Source organism: Ovis aries, chromosome 4, assembly GCF_016772045.2.
Source record: "Ovis aries strain OAR_USU_Benz2616 breed Rambouillet chromosome 4, ARS-UI_Ramb_v3.0, whole genome shotgun sequence".
Taxonomy (NCBI): domain Eukaryota; kingdom Metazoa; phylum Chordata; class Mammalia; order Artiodactyla; family Bovidae; genus Ovis; species Ovis aries.
The window spans coordinates 104,723,080-104,745,319 of NC_056057.1; the positions used below are offsets into that span (position 1 = coordinate 104,723,080).

The following is a 22,240-nucleotide window of genomic DNA, read 5'->3' on the forward strand; positions in this document are numbered from 1 at the left end:
GTATCCCCACTTTCCAGATGAGAAAGAGTATCTAAGAGATTAAGTAGCCTCCCTAGAACATCCAAGCTAGAGAGCTGAAGGGGTTGAGTTTGACTGAATCCAGGACTTGAAAGCAAAAAGCAATGTTTTAAGCACTAGAGAGAAAGTGTCCCTCGGGCACTTTCATTGCTCGCTCTCCGACCTACCTTCCTCTGCTTCTTTTCAGGCCTCTCTCTGCCCCTTCCCCGGCAAGGCTGCTCTTGTTAGTGTCCTTCCCATGGCCCACTTCTCAGCACTCTACCTGTTCTCTGTGGCCAATTTTGTCCTTATGGCTTTGCCCCATCTCTATACAATTTGCTCTCAAAAACTTCTCTACTTCAGATTTCTCTCCCGAACTCTCCAGGGTCTGAGGCCTCCTGAGCATCCTTACCTGTCTGCCCACCAGGGACCTTGTGCTCAGCTTGCTCACTGTGGAAGCCGCAATAAATCCCCTCTACTTATTCCTTCCCCAAGCCCTTATCGTGTTACATGGGACCACAGGGGCTCCATCAGTGGAGCCAGAAATTGGAGGGTTATCTTCAACAACGCTTCACCACCACACTCAATGACCAAGAACTGTTGGTTCTGCCCTCCCTGTAATCTCAAAACCCAGCCCCCTTCTCCCCATTTCCACATCTACTGCTCCATTCAGACCATCCTCTCTTACTTAGCTGACCAGTGTCTCTTCACTGGTCTCCCATCTCAGCTGTAACCCAATCTGCCTTCCGAGAAGTATTTCCGTTTAGAAATAATAATAATAATGTTGGTGCTCAATTTTTGGTCCTGCCCTGGCTTCTCACTGATCCTAAGATAAACTCTGGTGTGGCCCAACTGCTTTGCCATCCCCTCCACTCACCCCCAGCATCTGATGCCCACAGGTAAGCCTTAGCTGTGTGCCGCTTGCTGACTCCGTTGGTCCAGTCTAAGCTCAGGTGTCATTTGTTTAAAGCCTTGACTAAGGAATCCCCTGGTGGTCTAGTGCTTAGGACTTCAATCCCTGGTCGAGGAACTAGGATCCTGCAAGCTGTGCAGTGTGGCCAGAACTTTAAAAAAAATAAATACAGCCTTTACCAATCTCCTTCCTCCTGATTTTGCCCCTTCTGTGCCCTGTCTGTCTTTATGTCACAGTCTCTAGAACATAGACGGCAGGTAGGTGTTTACGTGTCTGCTTCCCTATCCTGGGAGCTGAGCTCCTCGGAGGCAAGACCTGCAACGTGGGGCCTAATATGCAAGGATTCTGTTCCCCAGTGCCAAGTGCATACAGACAGTCCAGTGCTTGTGAGCTGATTGAAGGAATGACAAACGGAGGAACCTGCGAATCTGAGCCCTGTTCTCAGAAGCTGGACACGGAGCCTGTAATACACTGGATGCTGTTGAGGAGACTGGACTGGATTGGAGCTAGCTGAGGTTTTCTGCCTTCCACAGAGTCCCAGCCTCTTCTCCATGGAGATAAAGCAGCTGCCGCACCCCCTTTGTCTTTAACTGCAGCAACTCTGCACCCCAGGGGCAGAAACACAGAATAAACTGTATCATACCAGGCTCTGGCTGGGTGAACTATGAATATTTAAATCAATATGTGATTTTAGATTTAGGGAACAAAACTTTGGGTTTTAAAGCCAGAAGATTGGGGTTTGAGCCTGGCCTCTAGGATTTATGAAAATTATGATATCAGACGGACTTCCTCAGTGGCTCAGCTGTCAAGAATCCTCCTGTAATATAGGAGATGTGGATTCAATCCCTGGGTCAGGAAGCTCCCCTGAAGGAGGGCATGGCTACTCACCCCAGTATTCTTGCCTGAAGAATCCCATGGACAGAGGAGCCTGGCAGGCTACAGTCCATAGGGTCTCAAAGAGCTGGGCACGGCTGAAGTGACGGAACACGCACGCACACAATCTCAGACAGTCTTGTAACATTGCTGAGCTCCAGGTTTTCCCTCTGGGAACCCAGGAATGAAAAATCTTGCTCACCTACTGCCCCAGCTTGCTATGAGGCTAAAATAAGGTTACAGGTCAGTGTATGACCTGGTTACAGGTTACTTGATCAGTTATGATGCTGAGGACACCCCGCTGTCCTTCCCCTCAGGGTCCCATAGGGCACGTTCTGGGGCTTCAAACCTTGTCAGAGACATTGGGCTTCACACAGGCCAGCTGGGAAGCTTCGGCAGAGGAGGAAGGCATTCGCACAGGCAGTTTTTAAACACAGGGAACATGGAGGAAATACCACACAATTTATGGATGAAAGCTTTAAAAAGAAACACAAGACTTAAGTCAAAACAGTTGACTCAACTCTGGGGGAGGCATCTGCCTAGATGTAGGAGACAAAAAAGCTAGAATTGGAGTGGGTTGAGACAGAGGGGTGTCCCACTGAGTCGGGTAAATGGACACGTTGATACACAGCAGGGGGCAGGTAGCCAACTGCCCCTCTAGAGGGTATCACCTACTAGCATTTTTGAAATTCCACTTCTGAGACTGTCGCTTGGGTTATCCTCACAGTGATATGTATAAGGATGTTCACCAAAGACTCATTTGTAGTTGGAAAAACTCGAAAACAGCTTGAATGCCATTTAACAGAGCATGGACCTGTATGAATTACGACACAGCCATCCAGGGGAATTCCAAGAAGCAAATGGTGCACGTGTCTGTTGCTGTTGTTTAGTTGTTGTGTCTGATTCTTTTTGAGACCCCATAGACTGTAGCCCACCAGGCTCCTCTGTCCATGGGATTTCCCAGGCAAGAATACTGGTGTGGGTGGCCATTTCCTCCTCCAGGGGATCTTCCCGACCCAGAACTCGAGTTCCTGCATTAGAGGCAGATTCTTTACCGTTGAGCCGCCAGGGAAGCCCCATATGTCTGAGTATGAACGTGGAAAGATATTTACCATAAGGTGAATGAGAAAGGCCAGTTGCACATGGCAAGGATATGATGATCTTGTTTTCATAAAACTAAAAATATACCAATGTTTGCACATGTGTAGAAAAAGATAGTGGGGGACATAGACAAGTTGGTTCACAGAGTTTATCTCTGGGAGTTGGGATTGTAGACTATTTTTTATACAGTTCTGTAGAGTTGGCTGTTTTCGTTTTCTTTTTTGGCTGCATTGGGTCTTTGTTGGAGTGCTCAGGCTTAGTAGCCCTGATGCCTGCGTGATCTTTGTTCCCTGACCAAGGATCAAACCCGAGTCTCCAGCATCGGAAGGCAGGTTCTCAATCAGTGGACCACCAGGTGAGCCCTAAGTTGGCTGTTTTTAATAGATACGTATTGAAAACAAAACATTTAGAGAATCGGTTCAGTTCAGTCACTCGGCCATGTCTGACTCTCTGCGAGAATAAACAGTCTAGAGAATAAAGGCCTAATATTTAATGATGGTATTTATTACAGCAACAGTCTCCTCCTCATTCTGGAAAAATCTCAACCAGCATGTCTCAAGCTGTAATACATCCCAAGCTGTAATACATCCTTAACCATGTTACTCTACTGATGCAAAGCCTAAAACCTCTCATGTTTGACCCTTCTGTTCCATCTGGATTAATTACTGTCCACAATTCACTGAATATTATCTCTGCTCTGAGGCGAGTGTTGAAAGGGGGTGATGATCTCTCTATGGCATTTAAAGCTTCCCCAAATCACAAATCACACACAAAGGGCTCCAGAAATACTAGTTGAGGAACTCGTTGGGGTTCCCTCATGGCTCAGATGGTAAAGAATCCGCCTGCAATGTGGGAGGCCTGGGTTCGATCCCTGGGTTGGGATGATCCCCTGGAGGAGGGCATGGCAACCCACTCCAGTATTCCTGCCTGGAGAATCCCCATGGGCAGAGGTGCCTGACAGGCTGCAGACCATGGGGTCACAAAGGGTCGGACACGACTGAGCGAATAAACTCAGCGCATGAATGAGAGGAACTGGTGTCTCTAGAGGAAGTGACCACCCGTCGGGACATCCCTGAGCTGACTGCCAACAGCAAAGCCATCTCCGTGAACTGAGCAGGGCCTATGACAGGTCCATCAAAGCCATCCCCATGGGAAGGGCAGGGCTTGTGACAGTCCCACAGCCCCATAGCAGGATGGGAGGCATGTCTTCTAGATGCAAAGTCTGAGAAGAGCTGAGGGTCCACCCTGGTCTCTGTCCCCAGGTACCATCACTTTCTCTTTCTGGATTTCCGTTTCTTCCTCCGTAAATAAGAGCCCGGCTTGGTCAATGTTTCTCCAAGCACATTTCTAAGAGTACAACATCCAGACTGTGTTCATACATGTCCTTTAAGAGGGCTTCTGTGGTCTAACGCACTCGAGGAATGCCACTCTCTGCACCCCACTGTTGGAGAGTCACCGTGCATGTCGGTAGGTTTGAGTCTCCAAGAGGTCTTACGTAAATAAACTTATGTATCAACTCACTCCAATATTCTTGTCTGGAAAATTCTATGGACAGAGGAGCCTGGCAGGCTACAGTCCACAGGGTTGCAGAGTCGGACACAACTGAGTGACTGAGCATACACGCACACAGTACTGGTCACATGGGACGAGAGACATAGAGTACGGAGAGAGGACAGGACATCCCAAAGGGCTTGGCTGGGACATGGGGCACTGGTCCAGATAGGTGTAGCCGTTGGAGGACACCTGAGTAGAGATGCAAAACAAGCAGGCAGGTCAAATTGTTAGAGAATAGGGAAGATGCTTGGAAGGAAGCCATTTGGTATTTGCATGGCTCACTCTCTTATTCGGGGCTGTCGCTCATCAGCGCATCTGGATTTAACTACCATTTGCATATTGGTGCCTTGAATGATGGACTATCACCTTTTGATAAAGAGTATGGGCTTTGGAGTCATACCTCCCATGCCTCAGTTTCTACTTCTCTAAAGTGGGATTAATAATAAGCATTGCCTCCTAGAGTAGCTTATGAGGATTAAGTGAGCTAATATATCTGAATGTTCTTAGACTAGTATCTAGCACATAGTAAGTACTCCATAAATGGTACTGTCAGTATTAAGGATTATTATTTGTATCTGCAGCCGAGATTCCTCTCTGACTTGACAGCTCCACTCCAGTGTCTCTCAGACATCTCAAAAGCATCAAAACCCAACTTTTGACCCCAACAGTACCCCCATCTTTCCCTAGCCTTCTTCATCTCGGTGAAGGGCTCTCCCTCAAGTCAGGAACATGGGGATCAGACATGCCGCCTCGCTCCCCTTCTGTCTTCCTCCAATTCACCAGGAAATTCTGCAGAGTCTGTCCCCAGAATAGATTTCAAACTCATCTACTTCTCTCCTCCTCTCATCCCTACTCTAGTCTGAGCAGCCTCCTCTCAAGACGAACAAAATCATCTTCCAAGCGGCTCCCTGCTTCTCTTTCCATGAATTCTTCACGCACAGCCAGAACAACTCTTACAAACAGAAATATGACCCCACTAAACTGCTAAGTGGCACATAAAATGAAGCCCTGGCTGCTTGCTGCGGCTCTGAGCTGTCTGGCCTCTGCGGAGTCTCCTCCTTTCCCAGCTGCTCCTCCAGCTGGCCCGCTGGCCTCTCTCCAGTTCCCACAACAAGGGGAGTTTGCTCTCACCTGACAGCCTTTATCTGGTCACCTTTTGGCCCGAAGGCTTTGCCCATGGCGCTTTACCTGGTGTCTCCCCCTTACCCGAGCCTCTTGGCTTTGAGTTGTCCTCCCCAGATTTCCCCCCACACTCTCCTAATGGGTTATCCCAGTTATTCCCAGTCACAGCCCTGTGTTCATGGCCTTCCCAATGCTGTTCTCAACATGCAATTTATCTACTTGTTTATTGTCTGTCTGTCCCCAGAGAAAATTCTCCAGAGCCCAGTGCTTCTACTTTCCAGGCACTGAAAACTCAGCATACAGCCTGGCCCCTCGACCCACGATGAATGAACAAAAGACTGTCATGATGAGTGAATGGTTTCCTCTCTGATACACCCTTCCTGTTACTAAAGGTGTCACCAGCTGATTAATAAGCAAAAAATAATCCAGTCCACCTTAGTCAGATAAGCTCAGAGATAGAACAAAGGGCCTTTATACAAACCTACAGGTACACTTTTAGGCATTTAAGAAATCCTCCAACTCATGATGAGAGGGCTGACACGAGGCAAGATCCTTAGGCATCGAGCAGGGACCCCACTGAACCCCTAGGGGCCAGGGGACCCCATGGACTAAATGACCTTGAAAAGTGAAAGCACAAATTGCTCAGTTGTATCCGACTCTTTGTGACCCCATGGACTTTACAGTCCATGGAATTCTCCAGGCCAGAATACAGAAGTGGGTAGCTTTCCCTTCTCCAGGAAACCCAGGGATCTTCCCAACCCAGGTCTCCCACATTGCAGGCAGATTCTTTACCAGCTGAGCCACAAGGGAAGCCTGAGAATACTGGAGTGGGTAGCCTATCCCTTCTCCAGGGGATCTTCCTGACCCAGGAATTGAACCGGGGTCTCCTGCATTGCAGGCGGATTCTCTACCAATTAAACTATTAGGGAATCCCAAACGACCTTAGTGGGATGGATGTCCTCAGTGCAGCTGGCATTTTTCATCAGTCTGATGTCTGGCCTTGAATTTTTCTGGGACATTCAGTTTCCTGACCCATATGAGCATTTAATAACAAATTAATTTTTTTTTTTAAGCGTGTTCTTTCTTTAAGGAGTACTTGTCACGATAGAATTCTATGGTTGCAGCCATTCTCTTTCCCAGCAGACCCTGGGTCAGGTCTGCTGCTGCTTCTTCCCAGGGAAGTTAGCGTAAATGTTTATTGGCAGTACAGTCATCAAGAAAATAAAGTTGCTGATTCATTGCCTCACAATGAAACCCTTTGTTTTTCCCTCCTCTTCCTTCCTCTTTATAAGGAGACACTTCTGAGAAAGGGTACACTTCGGGGACCCATATCTTGGGATATTTTCTTGGTTGCCTATGTCTTCTGTCTGCAGACTGTGGGTTCCTGTAACAGCTGGGGGATCAGCCTTCCTCTTTCCTCGGCAGTATCACCCCTCTAGGGTCTCTGAGGAACAATGGAAGTCTTAGGGTTCTTCGGGCTGGAAGTGAGTGGCCCCATGGTGACGGTGGCCCTGTCCGTGGTCTTCTTGGCCCTCCTGAAATGGTAAGTGCAGCCAGTATGTCCCAACCATGGTGACATTGTCAGAAATAGCAGTCACAGAGCCATGCTGGAACCAGGGTGGGGTCTGTGGGAGTGTGTTTTTCTTCCCCTTTAATCTGCAGGGAGTTGAGTATTAACACAGCTTCAGAATTAAAAGCAAACAGCCAGGTTAATCTTTTGCTCTAATGCATGTGATGGAGGTGTCAGGAAAGGCTGGTGATTCAGTGACTGAGAACGCCACACATGATTAACTTTGAAAGAGAGGGAGAAAGCAACAGATTGGCAAGGTTTGGGCAGAAGTATTTCCTTGCATCCCCGTCCTATCTCCCCAGGCTGGATTTACAGCAGATTCAGCCTCTTGGTTCTGATGACGTTAAAAGCAAAAAAAAAAAAAAAGGAAAAAAGATAAAGGAGCTGTCCGGCGATGTGGTCTGACGACGTGCATGGGAAAGTCACTGCAAAGGGATTTCTGTAGGCTTAAAGATAAAGAGGTGGAACTAATTTCCTTGTTTTCTAATATTTGATAGAAAGGGATGAATGTAGTGTGTGCAGTGCCACCAAGTCTGAGACCTGGGAGGATCTCAAATTTAAACTGGAAATAACTCCCCCTGATCTTGTTAATTCAACAGAAGGTTTTCTGAAGTCTGACTTAATCAGAGACTGGATGTGAGGCCCCACAATATGCTTCATTTATGCATATTCACCTTGTCAGTGAAAGTTATTAAAATTACCCACTCCATCAAAAGCACCTGGATTTAGGCAGCTCTGGTTTTTGAGGGGAAAGTGGAAAAAATAATGGAGAGTTTGAGTTTGAACAGAATTTCAATTTACGTTTCTGGTAGTAATAAAGCCTCCTCTCGATTAATAACTGGGAAAGCACTTTGAAAAGCATCAAGCATTATGCAAATGTGAGGTATTATTCTTTTGGAATTTGCATAGCTGAAAATGGAATTCACGTTTGATGTTCTATGATGATGAAATTACTTCTTGGAAATTGGCTCTGAAACCCAGCTTCAGTCCCAGTGCTGTTTTGCTTTCTAACTGGTTTAATTATCTTTTGAACTTTTCTCAGTGTGGCTTATCTTGCCTTGAAACCAGCCACATGCAAACCCAGGAGCAAGTGGTGCGCTCCCTCCCCGACCCTGCTCCATCCTTCCATCCATCTCAGTGTGTTTCTGCTCAGAGATGGACTTAACACAGTGCCTGATATGTTCTGGGTGCTTAGTAGATATCAGCCAGTATCATTAACTATCATTCAATGTGACCTAAACACAGAGGGAAATAAGTCTTTTGTGCTTCAGGTGTATTTAAATTTTCTCATTAATATGCTTATTAATATTAATTTCTCATCAACAGTTGTGCACTGACTGTAATTCTCAAAGTGTGTTCTGTTTGAGGCCCCCGCGGTCTCACAGCATCCATGTTTCTATTGCACACTTCACTTCCCTTCCCTTGTTTCTGTCGTTATTGGGTCTTTCCAGTTTCTATAGTCTTAATTTCCAGCTCAGTGCCTGATATATACAGCATGGCTCCGATGAATGTCTGATGAATGGGTGAGTGAACTGCATACATTAATGCTGTGCCTCTCCTATAAAGGGGCATGTGTCCTGAGTGATAAGCTGCTGTAACTGGGTGTTTCTAATCAGTGTAGATCAGAGTCACGGCTAATAACACCATAGCGTTCAGCAAGGCAGTTGTGCATTTGTAATCTGTTCTGGGGCCATGCTAATAACCTGCGTCAAAGACACTGAGATTAGAGAGAGGCATGAAGGAGAGGTGGTGAATAGGAAGCCAGAGCCGACTTCTATTTGTTCTTGTGAAGATATTTATCGATTTGTTCATGTGCGCCAGGCATGGCGGGAGGCCTTGGTACGAGGTCAGAAAACAAGAGGTCTAGATCAGATGCCCAAGGTGGGGGAGATGCGAAGGTTGTGGCTGAGCTGGGTGTCTGGGGAGGATGATGCTGAAGAGGAGGAGCCTTGAGGGGCCGTGGATGTGGTTCCTATATCCTGGGTCTATCCCAGGATCAGCTCAGGGTCACCATCCCTGAGCTCTCAACACCCGTTTTCCAGGCAAGAGTCCTGAGTAAAGTCAAGTGAAAGTCGCTCAGTCATGTGTGACCCCTTGAACTATACAGTCCATGGAGTCCTCCAGGCCAGAATACTGGAGTGGGTGGCCTTGCCCTTCTCCAGGGGATCTTCCCAACCCAGGGATCGAACCCAGGTCTCCTGCATTGAGGTGGATTCTTTGCCAGCTGAGCCACAAGGGAAGCCCAAGAATACTGGAGTGGGTAGCCTATCCCTTCTCCAGGTGATCTTCCTGACCCAAGGATCAAACTGGGGTCTCCTGCATTGCAGGCAGATTCTTTACCAAGTGAGCTATCAGGGGATCCCCAAGACTCCTGAGCAACAGACATTGGCTTGAATGAGGCAGGGCCTCCCTCCCGCTTCATTTTCTCGACAAGAGGCATATGGGAAAGGGAAGGGCACTCAGAGAGAGCTGGGGGTAGAGAGACCCTCACAGCATCTGGCCCCAAGGAAGTCTTGTGCAGGGTGCAGTTTTGAAGGTTTAAAATCCTTAGTCTTTCCTGTTAAGAGTTCCGCCTGCCTCTGGACCAGGAGGGCGTGCGATAAGAGCCTCAACTCTGGGAAGGTAACATGGGGAGGACTGCTTCTTGCCGGTCCACCAGCCTGGGGGTTCATTCAAGTCAGGGGCTAGGCCCCGTATCTCACTGCAGTTCTGGAAACCTCTGTCCATGACTTGCCTGTTCTAGTGTCTGGTTTAATGCAGGCAAGGTGAAGAAGTCCACATGTGTCAGCTCGGCCCCCGGGGTGTAGGCTTCGGTTCTCGCCTCCTTCAGCAGCTTCATCCCCCAGACCCTGACTCCATCCTGTGGGCTTGGCAGTTCCATGAATGGTCACATGCTGCACGCATCCAGGCCTCTGTTCTTGCTGCTCTCCATGCGTGGAATCCCCTTTCTCTCCTCTTTCCTTCAAGGGGCTCAGGGGCACCTCCTCACTGAATGTTCTGCTTGCCCACGGCACTGACCAGTCCCACTCACTGTGGCTTTTCTTGTTGTTCTTACCTCTATCCCCCGCTCCTCCACAATGCATGCATGCAGTTGGTGCCTAATGAATGTTGGCTCTAATCTCCACTGGTATTTTCTTGCTGGCTCTTCCCTTAGGCGTCACAGCTCAATACAAGTCTGAATTCTTCTGCCTACACGCATCATCCTTTTCCTATGGCCTTTTCCGTCTGAACCAGCTTGGGGTCCAAGCTTGGGGTCCATGTTCTAACTGGACCCCAACAGGTGTGCTGTTTTTGGATCTCCACTCACCTTGCAGAGCAAGACTGTGGCATCTACTTAAACATTTCATGAAGAAGTAGATGTATGAATTTAGAAAGCAGAAGAGAAAAGAATCAATTTCATTTTAAAAGAGACTATAATAGTATATTTTGATAGTTTTTCCCCAAATGGTATTTGATGCAATTTTTTTGATGACAGTCACTAAAATTGATAGTTATGAGGCTGAACAGTGTGCACTGGGGTCTAAGGGGATCAGGGCTACTCCCCTGGGGGTTGGAGCTGGGGATGTAGGATACACTAGCAAGAAGCCCATGAAGCTTGTGATCAAAACACGTGACAAAACATCTTAAAAACTCATTTTTCTGTATAAAGTTGTTTGAAATCCTGACTTTTGGAAGAGATTTATGTCCAAGAAGTAAGTGGTGTGAGTTGAATAGTGCTAGAGGCAATCTAAAGTACAATGTAATTAAACCTTGAAGAGCACCTATGAGCTGGCAGCTTTTGGTGAGATGAGAATTTCTTTATTAAGAAAGAGTGTAAAGTGAAGTGAAAGTGAAAGTTGCTCAGTCGTATCTGACTCTTTGTGACCCCGTGGACTATACAGTCCATAGAATTCTCCAGGCCAGAATACTGGAGTGGGTAGCCTTTCCCTTCTCCAGGGGATGGATCTTCTCAACCCAGGGATCGAACCCAGGTCCCCTGCAATGTGGGCAAATTCTTTACCAGCTGAGCCACAAGGGAAGACCAGGAATACTGGAGTGGGTAGCCTATCCCTTCTCTAGTGGATCTTCCCAACCCAGGAACTGAACCAGGGTTTCCTGCATTTCAGGTGGATTGTTTACCAGCTGAGCTATCAGGGAAGGCCTAAGAAAGAGTGTAAGGTTTCCCTATTTAATAATGTGCAAATTTACTTGCCCCATCCATACAAACAGGAAGTAGATTAGTGGTTGTCAGGAGCTGGAGGAGGGGAGATGGGAGTGGTTGCTGGTAGGTGTGGAGTTTCTTTTGGGGGTGATGAAAATGTTCTGAAATTAGATAATGCTGATGGTTGCACAACTCAGTGAATATACTAAAACCAGTGAATCACATACTTTAACAGGATGAATTTTATGACATGTGAATTATATCACAATAAAAAAATTCATCTGTACAGGGGAAAAAAAAAAGGAAAGTGAGAGAAAGAATGTAAGGAAATAGCCCAAATATTAATGGTGGTGGTTTAATTGCTAAGTCGTGTATGATTCTTGCGATCCCATGGACTGTAGCCTGTCAGGCTCCTCTGTCCATAGGATTCTCCAGGCAAGAATACTGGAGTGGGTTGCCATTTCCTTCACCAGGGGATCTTTACCACCCAGGAATCAAACCTGGGTCTCCTGCACTGCAGGAAGATTCTTTACCAACTGAGTTACGAGGCATAGTGGTAGGATTGTGGGGTTTTTTCTTCCTCTGCTCTTTCTGCATCTTCCATATTTTTAAAACAAATATCAATTACTGAGCAAAACAACAACAAAAAAGGTTTTGCTAAAAAGAGTAGGGAATTCCTCCTCTGTAGCAATGAAGAGGAAAGCAGTCTTATGCTTTGAATATGGAGGTTTCAAGACGTACTCTCCAATAGCAGAGTAGAACATACAGGAGAATTTGGAATAATCGGGAAACTTCCTGGCTGATGAAGCAGTGAGAAAAGTAAACTGTGGGTGTTGCGATAAGTGGCTAAAGAGACAAGAATTGTCTTGGGAAGGTGGAAGGGCTCTTAATGCCAAGCTGCATTTAAGTCTGAGGAGCCTGAGACCCAGAAGTATAAACTAAATGGACATTAAAATAGGAAACAGGGTAAGTTAGGGTTCTGATCAAGTCTCATTCTCAGTATAGTTCAGTTCAGTCTCTCAGTTGTGTCCGAGTCTTTGTGATCCCACAGACTGCAGCACACCAGGCTTCCCTGTCCATCACCAACTCCCGGAGCTTGCTCAGACTCATGCCCATAGAGTCAGAGATGCCATCCAGTCATCTCATCTTTTGTCATCCCCTTCCCTTCCTGCCTTCAATATTTCCCAGCATCAGGGTCTGTTCCAGTGAGTTAGTTCTTCGCATCAGGTGGCCAAAGGATTGGAGCTTCAGCTTCAGCATCAGCCCTTCCAACGAATATTCAGGACTGATTTCCTTTAGGATTGACTAGTTTGATTTCCTTGCTGTCCAAGGGACTCTCAAGAGTCTTCTCCAATACCACAGTTCAGAAGCATCAATTCTTTGGTGCTCAGCTTTCTCATTCTAAGTCTCATTCTAAGATCAGGTTAAATTAAGTTGTGAATAGTGATTATTAAGACAAGACGACAATGAAAGGTCCATCCCTGTCTGTACCTGGAAGTTTCTTTCTCACAGAGCTTGCTTTACATGTAGAAAAACTAGATTCTAATTCTAGATCTAAATCTAATTTCAGACGTATTTAAAAGAAACCACTGGGACTTCCCTGGTGGTTCAGTACTAAGACTCTGAGCTCCCAGTGCAGAAGGCCCATGTTTAATCCCCGATCAAGGAACCAGATCCCACATGCCACAACTAAGAGTTTGCATGCCGCAACTAAAAATCCTGCGTGCCACAACTAAAGATTTCACATGCTGCAGCTACAGATCCCACATCCCTCAACTAAGACCTGGCACAGTCAAATAAATATTTAAAAAAGAAAAGAAACCACTGCTTCCAGGGCGCAAGTTGGTTCAATGTATGCAAATCAATAAACGTGATACACCACACTAACAGAATGAAGATACACCACATTAACAGCTAATCTACAATTATCTCAGATGCAGGAAATGCATTTGACAACATCTGACTTCTTTTCATGATAAAAACTCTCAACAAATTAGGAAGGAAAGTACCCCAACACAATAAAGGCCATAGTTCAGGACTAACTCACAGCTAACATCATACTCAAGAGTGAGAAGCTGAAAGTCTTTTCTCTAAGGTTAGGAACAAGACAAGAATGCCCACTTTTGTCATTCAGCATAATGCTAGAAATCCTAGCAGAGCAATTAGATAAGAAAAGGAGAACACTGATATCTAAATTAGAAAGGAAGAGGTAAAACTACCTGTTTGCAGAGCATGTGCTCTCATACATGCAATATCCTAGACTCCCCCCGCAACCAAAACCCATCAGAAATAATGAATGAATTCATTAAAGTTGCAGGATACAAAATCAACACTAAAAAGTCAGTTGCATTTCTACAGACTGACAACAAACTCTGAAAAAGAAATCAATCCCACTGACAATAGCATCAAAGAGAATGAAATACTTAAGGATAACTTTAATCAAGGAAGTGAAAAGATCTGTACGCTGAAAATTTCATCAATAGGACATTGATGAAAGAAATGGAAAAAGCCACAAAATACATGGAAAAAATTCCATGTTTATATGCGGGAAGAATTAATATTGTTAAAATGTTCATAGTACCCAAAGTGATCTATGGAGTCAATGTAATACCTATCGAAATTCCAATGGCATTTTCCACAGAAATAGGAAAAAAAATCTTAAAATTTGCATAGATCCACAAAAGACTGATTTGTAAAGTCACTGTTGAGGAAGAAGAACAAGTTTGGAGGCATCACAATTCCTGATTTCAAACTATATTACAGAGCTATAATAGTCAAAACTTGTGGTTCTGGAATAAAAACAGACACATAAGCCAATGGAATAGAATAAAATATCCAGAAACAAACAGTCAACTAATTTTGACAAAGAAGTCAAAATAGACAATGGGGAAAAGATAGTCTCTTTAATAAATGATGCTGGGAAAATTAGATAATCATATGCAAAAGAGTGAAATTGGACCTTTATACCATAAATAAGGAGAAGGCAATGGCAACCCACTCCAGTACTCTTGCCTGGAAAATCCCATGGATGCAGAAGGTCCATGGTAGGCTGCAGTCCATGGGGTCGCTAAGAGTTGGACACGACTGAGTGACTTCACTTTCACTTTTCACTTTCATGCATTGGAGAAGGAAATGGCAACCCACACAGTGTTCTTGCCCGGAGAATCCCAGGGACGGGGGAGCCTGGTGGCTGCCGTCTATGGGGTCGCACAGAGTCGGACATGACTGAAGCAACTTAGCAGCAACAGCAGCAACCATAAATAAAAATAAACCCAACTCAGATTAACAACTTAAATGTAAGACCTGCAACTGAAAAACTCCTAGAAGAAAACAGAGAGAAAAAAGCCCCTTGACATTGGTCTTGGCAATGATTTTTTTGGCTGTGACACTAAAAACACAGGCAACGACATCACAAATAAGCTAGTGGGACTACATCAAACTAAAATCTTGTACATAGCAAAGGAAACAATGGACAAAATGAAAGGCCACCCAGTATCTTCTAGATTTACTCCATGACTGCTTCATCTGCTGACAGTCTTGCTTGGGCTGATCTGTACTGGATCTAGCTGCTACTGGTGCTGGTGAGAAACAAGTTGGATAAGACCCAAGGGGTCCGCTGGGGACTGCTCCCTCTCCTGCCTGGACACCCTACTCTTCCTCCTTGGCAGTTCTTATGGTGCTGAGTGTCCCAGGGCTCAGGAAATACGCTCAGGAGGCAGCTTTCGGGGGCCTCCTTGTAGCTTCATGCATGATTCTTGCGTCTCATCTTCCTGTCTTATTCCTTCAGCCTTTCTGGGTCACCAGCCAGGCACAGGTGGCTTTGGGAAGCAGGAAGGTATTGAGCTGGATCTTGAGATGCAGGGAAGGACTAGCAGAGAAGAGGAGGGTGGACACTTCAGGTGGGATGGTGTCAGAAGTGAGGGTGACATCGGGCTTTGTAACATTTGGTGGAACAGACCACTCAGAGTGTGAATAATGGACACATTTGAGAAATACATTTTAGAGGCCATGGATAATTTCTGGTGCCCTAGAGCATCATAGAAAAGGATGCCTGCTGTTTCCTTATTTTTTTGTGCTTTTGTCTAGGATATGATGGGTACTTCAGTTTAATAATTCAGTGATGAGCTTGGAGATAAAATTGAGCCTGCTTATAAAAACTAGGTCTGTATTTCCTTGAGGACCATTTTCACAGAATATTATTTTTTGTTTTCTCTCTTTTAAATAGTTGTGCACAATATCCCCAGCCTTCTTCTTGCTTTATTGATTTTCCTGAACGAGAGGACGAGGTGTGACTATAAAGTAACGTGACTGATTATTTTAGCATACGTACCAGAACTTATACAGCCAAATGAATTTTATGACCTTCAAAGGCATTTTCCTGATAGGCTGAAACCTATGGTGGATCTGCCATATCAGAAGACACATTCTCAGCACTTTTCTCTGAAAACGGTCCTCGGTGCGTGAATGCAGTCTTTCGACCACCCTCAAGGCGCAAATCATTGTCTTTGTTGAGAATGGATTGATTTTTTAAAAAACAGCTCACATTTTGGCAACTAGGCGATTAGACTGGGTAATATTATTTTTAATCCCAAGCAAAATGTGATTATAAAATAATAAGGCTTGCTGTCCTTTACCGAGAACTTTATGAGCCATTTCTGGAAGCCGGGGGATTCTGTTGGGCCATACTCATTGGACATATGAGTTGCTCTTAGTCAAGCTTAGTTTCACTTTAAAGACAACAGCAGCAATCATTTTAACACTTATGGTCATACCTCCTTTTATCTTGTAAGGAATTCAGGCTTCTGGAATTGGTAGCATTGGCTCTTTGGGCAGAGATGAAAGAAGCAGCTCATTTACTCTATGAACTAAAGCAGACCATCCGATTTGTGTTTGTGCCTTACTGAGCTGTTTGCTGCTCCCCCCTGGGAGGGCAGTGGTTCTTCCAGAAATAAAACTACTGCACGGACCCTCCCCTTCACCCCCGAACATCATGATCACAACCAACCACACAGGCTGCCGTTTGCCTTTGAAGGCAAGGGCCTCACCTTTGGGAACCTGAGCTGTGTCCAGGGACTTGTTTCTGCTAGCCAAAATGACACACATCTCCACAAGAGGGCGAGACTTTGGGGAGAGCGGGGATGGGGGCAGGTATCATGCAGGTAATGGATTGGCACTTCAGCGAGGAAGGGCCACCTTGCCCCTGATTTGCCAGAAATACGTGATGCTGCACAGTGCCTGGGGGCTGGGGGACAGGAGGAGCATCAGCTGAGAGGGGGGACCCCCGGAGCCCTGCTGTCTCACAGTCCCCACCCCCACCCCATCCCGGAAAGAGTCGAGAGCTGGGTGACCCTGCAGAGCCACCTTAAGGCCCCAGGTGGTCTCACAAAGACGTGTTAGCTTTCACCTCAGCACACGGCAGTTCCTGAGCTTGGCCCCAGAAAAAGGATGGCCCCCTCTTTTTTTGGCTCAAAGGTTTCTGGGAAAATGGTGTCAGAGAATGAAGGCAAGGCTAACCACTACTGATGGCGGCTTCAACCAAAACCCTGTTTCGCAAGCTCCGCCCAGACCCCTGGCAAGAGCCAGCACGGGGCACCAAACTCCGTGGCTGCCTCTGCCCTCTGAGCTGGGAGGTATGCCAAGATCCTCCCGAATCGCCTTCCCCCACAAACGATCTGCCCCTTCTCGCCACACTCCGCACATCTCAGTCCCTGCTGCCCGACGCCTTGCCTCTCTGTTAAAGGAAATCCAACCCATCCCTCAAAACCTTGTCTAAACATTGCCTTCCTGAAGGTCTCTTAGCCAGGCCAACCCTCAGCGGGCCTGGCTTCCTCTGAATTCTGCTGTCTCTACTGCGGTCTTGGCACTTGCTGTACTATTCTATCGTTCTCGCCTGTGTCCTGTTTCCTGGCCTGATGATAAGGCCCTGAGGGCACGGGATGAATCTTAAACCCATGAGTGCCTTGTGCAGAGGAGCTGCTCAGTAAACTTTAATGACCACATGCATGGCATGGCTTCTAAATGATCGCTGTCGTGTGTGTGTGTGTGTGTGTGTGTGTGTGTGTGTGTGTGTGAGCATCTGTGTGTGCTCTGATGGATACACTAGTGGCAGCATGACCTCAACATCTGGCACAATGCCTTGCACACGCGTCATTGAAAGAGTAAATTCCTTCTTTGTTCATACGCTCACTGACTGCTGAAGGCTTTCCAGGCTGTGTGCTTGTTCTGCCTCATTGATGGGCTATGGATCACATGACCGTGAACTCAGATAAAGTAATTATCACATTAGAAATAGAGAAGCAAAGCTCTGATGCAAAAGTAGGAGATGGGATAGAAGGCAGGACCCAGCCATTTAGAAGATGAGGTATGTGGGCAGCACAGAACACCCGCTGTGCGGGTATCCTGACCACAGTGTCGGGGAGGGGAGGTCCAGCCTCCAGGAGAGGCATAAAGGACAAACCCTTCATCCTTCACTGTTTTATTAACCGCTAATCCCCATAGTTCAAAGCAACGCTATCTAAACTCTTCACCAGCATCTCTGTTTATATTATTTCCCCAAAGGTCTCGAGTTCTATTGTCCAAACAACGGTGTGTATTTATGTAATGATTGATTTATTTTCTCATTTAAATTACTCGAAGACAGGCTGATGGAAACCCTGCCAATGAGTATAGTGATCAATATACTAACCGGCATTCGTATACCCAGTTATAATTCTACTCCAAAGCAAAGAAACTTGACATTTTTGTTAACCTGCACAATCTGATTGTCAATAGAGGCACAATTTCCATTGAGGCTCTTTGGAATGTTGAAAATATCTCATGTACCCTCTTCCTATCTCTACAAATCAATAGGCCTCTGGGAACCCCAGGCTGTAAGCATTGTGAAGGATAGTCATCTATACATTAGATGGTTTGAGTGCTATCTGTACACAGAGAGTGACTGAACTTGGTAGCGTCGTCTCATGATATAAGGGACGATAGAAGGAGGTAATTCGGCGGTTCTCAGGAGAAATATGGCACAGTGTGAGTCAGCAAGGCCTTTCTAGTTGAGGGCAGGTACACTTTTCCCCTAGAGGAGCTTGGGTACATCCATCTTTGGGTACTCCATCCTTGCCAGATTTTTCACTGATAAGAGAGAGCTGACTGTCCAAGGCTCTCCGAATATGGCATCTTCTCCACCCAAACCCCCAGGCCAGCTCTCCCTCACCTGGATAGCCAACCCAGTCTTGTTTCCTAAGTGGTCCTTGAATCATTCTTTTCCCTGTATCTGCTCTTCTACTCCTGGAGTTGTGGATTTCAAGAGCATCTGGAAATAAGCACCCATCTTGTTTCCCTGCCTCCTGTCTTGTGCCCCTCAAAATTGTCCTTCACATCTGCAGCCCGAAGAACAACCAGCCTCTCACCGCTGGGGCAGAAAGCCCTCCCACTGCCCTCCCTGCGTGCAGAATTGGTCTCCTTGGCTGGCACAGGAGGCCTGTCCCACCTGGTCCCCTCTTCACCTGCCGCTTTGCTCTCTGGTCCCTCCATTCCGTCCACACACCATGTTGGAGGCCATTCATTTCCTCCCCTCTCCTGGGATGCTCTTGATTCCTTCATTCTGGTGAGAGCCCTACATCCCTGTGATCTTTGCCCCACCACATCTGGTGCCTTCTCTCTCTCAAACCACTTCCCTGGCTCCCCTGTTAGAAGGTAAGCAGGACTGGATCTTAAGTGCCCAGCACTGTGCTTGTACATTTCTTTTGGGTAATAAACAGTTATTTGCTGACAAAGTTGAATTAAGAGGGACAATATATAGGATTTTGTGTGGCACATGCTTGGCATATATAGACACAAATTCAAGTTGTTCTTTGCAGCTATGAATATCCTCATAGAGAATTTCCATTTATTTCTAAATGCATATCACTGCAACCAAGCTGCCACCCTCACTTGTTATATAACAGAATTTCACTGCATTGAACTCTGGATCTCAGTGAAGGATTTCATCTTTTTAATTCAGGTGTCACTGCGCTGTGGGTTGAAGTTCATCTCTGTACAGTGTATGAAGGAAGGATTGTGAAACAAAATCTTACTGCAAAGGTGACTTTTGAACCTCTTCAGGAAAATAAACTATTCTCAAGCACTTTCACTGATGTTAGTTCATCAGCACTGCTTTTAAAAACACACTAAAAATACTTCACTCTTGGCTGCCTTTCCCCCATGTATGTAATGTCCCAGAGCTTGGACTTTGAAATCTGATTGCCTGGGTTCAAGTCTTGGTTAGCTTCGTGATCTTAAGGAAGTTGGTAAGGTCACTGTGCCTCGGATTCCCCCACTGTTAACTAGGGATAATAACAGTACTCACCTCATAGCACGTTGGAAGGATTATTTGAGTAGACTTGGAGCAGTGCTGGGCACGGTTAGTGTTCAGTAAGTGTTAGCTATTGTTGCTGCTGTTTAGTTGCTAAATCGTGTCCAACTCTTGCAACCCCATGGACTGTAGCCCACCAGGATCCTCTGTCCTTAGAATTCTCCAGGCAAGAATACTGGAGTGGGCTGCCATTCCCTCCTCCAGAGGATCTTCCCGACCCAGGGATCAAACCAGGATCTCCTGCTTGGCAGGTGGATTCTTTACCACTGGGAACGTTAATATTAGTCAGCATGTGTTAAATGAATGACCCCAAACTTAGCAAACAGAACACAGGAAGATGTGGATTAGTTGTTTGTGTTTACAAAGCACTACTTCCCTGGTGGCTCAGATGGTAAAGCATCCATCTACAATGCGGGAGACCTGGGTTCAATCCCTGGGTCGGGAAAATTCCATGGAGAAGGAAATGGCAACCCACTCCAGTACTCTTGCCTAGAAAATCCCATGGATGGAGGAGCCTGGTGCAGGCTACTGCCCATGGGGTCGCAAAGAGTCGGACACGACTGAGTGACTTCACTTTCACTTTACTGCATACTTCAGAGAATTCACTGCCAGAATTAGCCAGGTGGCGCCAGTGGTAAAGAACCGCTGCCAGTGCAGGAGACCTAAGAGACACGGGTTCAATCCCTGGGTTGGAAAGATCCCTTGGAGGAGGGTGTGGCTACTCACTCCAGTATTCTTGCCTAGAGAATTCCATGGACAGAGGAGCCTGGTGGACTACAGTCTATAAAGTCACAAAGAGTTGACCTGGCTAACACTTTCACTTGTAGATTTTTAAACTTTAAAAAAAAAAAAATCTGTTTCTTGAAAAGTGCTCTATAAATGAAGCTTTAAACTCAATTTGCTTTTCAGAAAATTTTCATATTTTCCCATGACAACATTTACATTTATCCTCTGATTTGAGCAATAACAGCACAAGTCTGTTGGGTTAGCCAAAAAAAGTTCATTTGCACTTTTCTGTAACATTTTACTGAAAAACCCAAATGAACTTTTGACCAATACAACATCTTTCATTCGGCCTTTGTTTCACTGGTTGACGCTTGCCTTGTCCTTGGGTTTGAGAGCTTGACATGGAAATGATGCCTAGCAAATAAATCCTGGTAAGTTCTCACTCTAGTCTCTCTCATAGACCAGACCTCTGCTTTTCTGCATACTCTGGTCCAAGATCTGGCCTTCATTTTGCCTTTATTATGATACTAGAAATGTATTTTTGCAAGTTCAATTCCCTCCCATCTTAAAGCATGCAAGCAAGCCAGCCAACCAACAACCACCTCTTCTTGGACCATCGATTCCATCCCCACCTCAGCTCCATCCCACCCTTCTCTTTCCAGAGAAGACCCCACACTCCTCGCTTTCTCACTTCCCATTTACCCTCAGCCCTGCAATGGGGCTTCTGCTCCACTGACCACTGAAAGGACTCTCTCCAAGGCTACCACTAACTCCTTGGTTCCTAAACAGAGTTCTCATTTCCCAGTCCTTGCCTTTCTTCAGCGCTTTGCAGTATTTGACTCTGATATGCTTAGTCCCTTACTCTTGGGTTCACAATAGGAGTCTCAGTTGCATAGCTGTGCAGAAAAGCCTGAGCACCTTGAATACGGTCTAATGGCTTCATTTTACAGATGAGGAAATGAAGGTCAAGAGAAGTGACATGAATTGACCTCTATCAGTCAGCTAGTGCTGCAACAACATTGTGTAACAAACCACACCAAACCCATTGGCAAACAACATTAATTTTTCTCATGGTCCCAGTGTTGGGTGGGGGAGCTATGTTCCAGGTTGTGGGTGGGGTTCATATCTGCTCCACATGGGTTTGTAATGGGGCACAGGCTGAAGAGGATACTTCAGGAAAGTTCTACTTCTGGTAGATCATAGGAATGCAAGAAACACAAGAGGAGGAAATTCCCTGGTGGTCCAGTGGTTAGGACTTTACACTTCCACTGCAGGGGTTCAATCCTTGGTTGGGGAACTAAGATCCCATAACCCATGTGACATGGCAAAAAAAAAAATAATGCTAGAGGAAATAAGCAATGTCTCTTCAGGGCTCAGCCTTAAAGTGGCTGAATGTCACTTCTGCCTATATTCTTTGGTTAAAGCAAATCACATGTGAAAGCCTAACATGAATGAGGTGAGGAAGAAGACTCCACTGAAGTGGGAGGTATTGATACTTCAGAGAATCAATATTTTCCCTGATGATGTAGAATTTTGATAAGGGGGGAGGGGCGTGATGAATCGGGAGGAATGACTCAGTCCACCACATGCCCAAAGATCACCCATGTGGATTCTGACCTCTGACAAAGCAGAAAGAGGACACGAGTGAGCAGACACAACAAAAGAAGAAACAAAGATAAAAACAAACGAAGAGCAAGCAAAACAAAAACGTAAAGCTAATGGAAGTTTGGATTTTTATTGTAAACGACACCAGTGATGTTTTCTGGAAAAAGAACAGAAACGGATGGGGAGTTCGACAAGACTGCAAGGTGGTGAGTCACAGTAGGTCTTGGCTGTGAGGAGCTAGCTCCGGGAGGGCTGAAGCAGGGTCGTGCGCCCAGTGCGGGGGCTCAGCTTGGA

General features: G+C 46.0%; 2 protein-coding genes across 4 annotated transcripts in view; one reads left to right on the forward strand and one right to left on the reverse strand.

Moving 5' to 3' along the window:
* Positions 1-5,616, reverse strand: part of LOC121819515 (putative HTLV-1-related endogenous sequence) — a 50,397-nt gene extending 44,781 nt beyond the window's left edge. The window contains exon 1 of the mRNA XM_042249313.1: positions 5,570-5,616. Coding sequence (XP_042105247.1) covers positions 5,570-5,616 — 47 coding nt within the window. The remainder of the gene's footprint in view (positions 1-5,569) is intronic.
* Positions 5,617-6,873: 1,257 nt separating this feature from the next.
* The window catches only part of TBXAS1 (thromboxane A synthase 1), a 167,640-nt gene continuing 152,273 nt past the window's right edge, over positions 6,874-22,240 (forward strand). For 2 of the 3 annotated variants that reach the window (XM_027968869.2, XM_060414898.1), the window contains exon 1: positions 6,874-7,103. In XM_027968869.2, coding sequence (XP_027824670.2) covers positions 7,015-7,103 — 89 coding nt within the window. In that variant the 5' untranslated portion in view covers positions 6,874-7,014. Of the gene's footprint in view, positions 22,153-22,240 lie in introns of all 3 variants that reach the window. The other variant, XM_060414897.1, reaches the window with a different exon arrangement.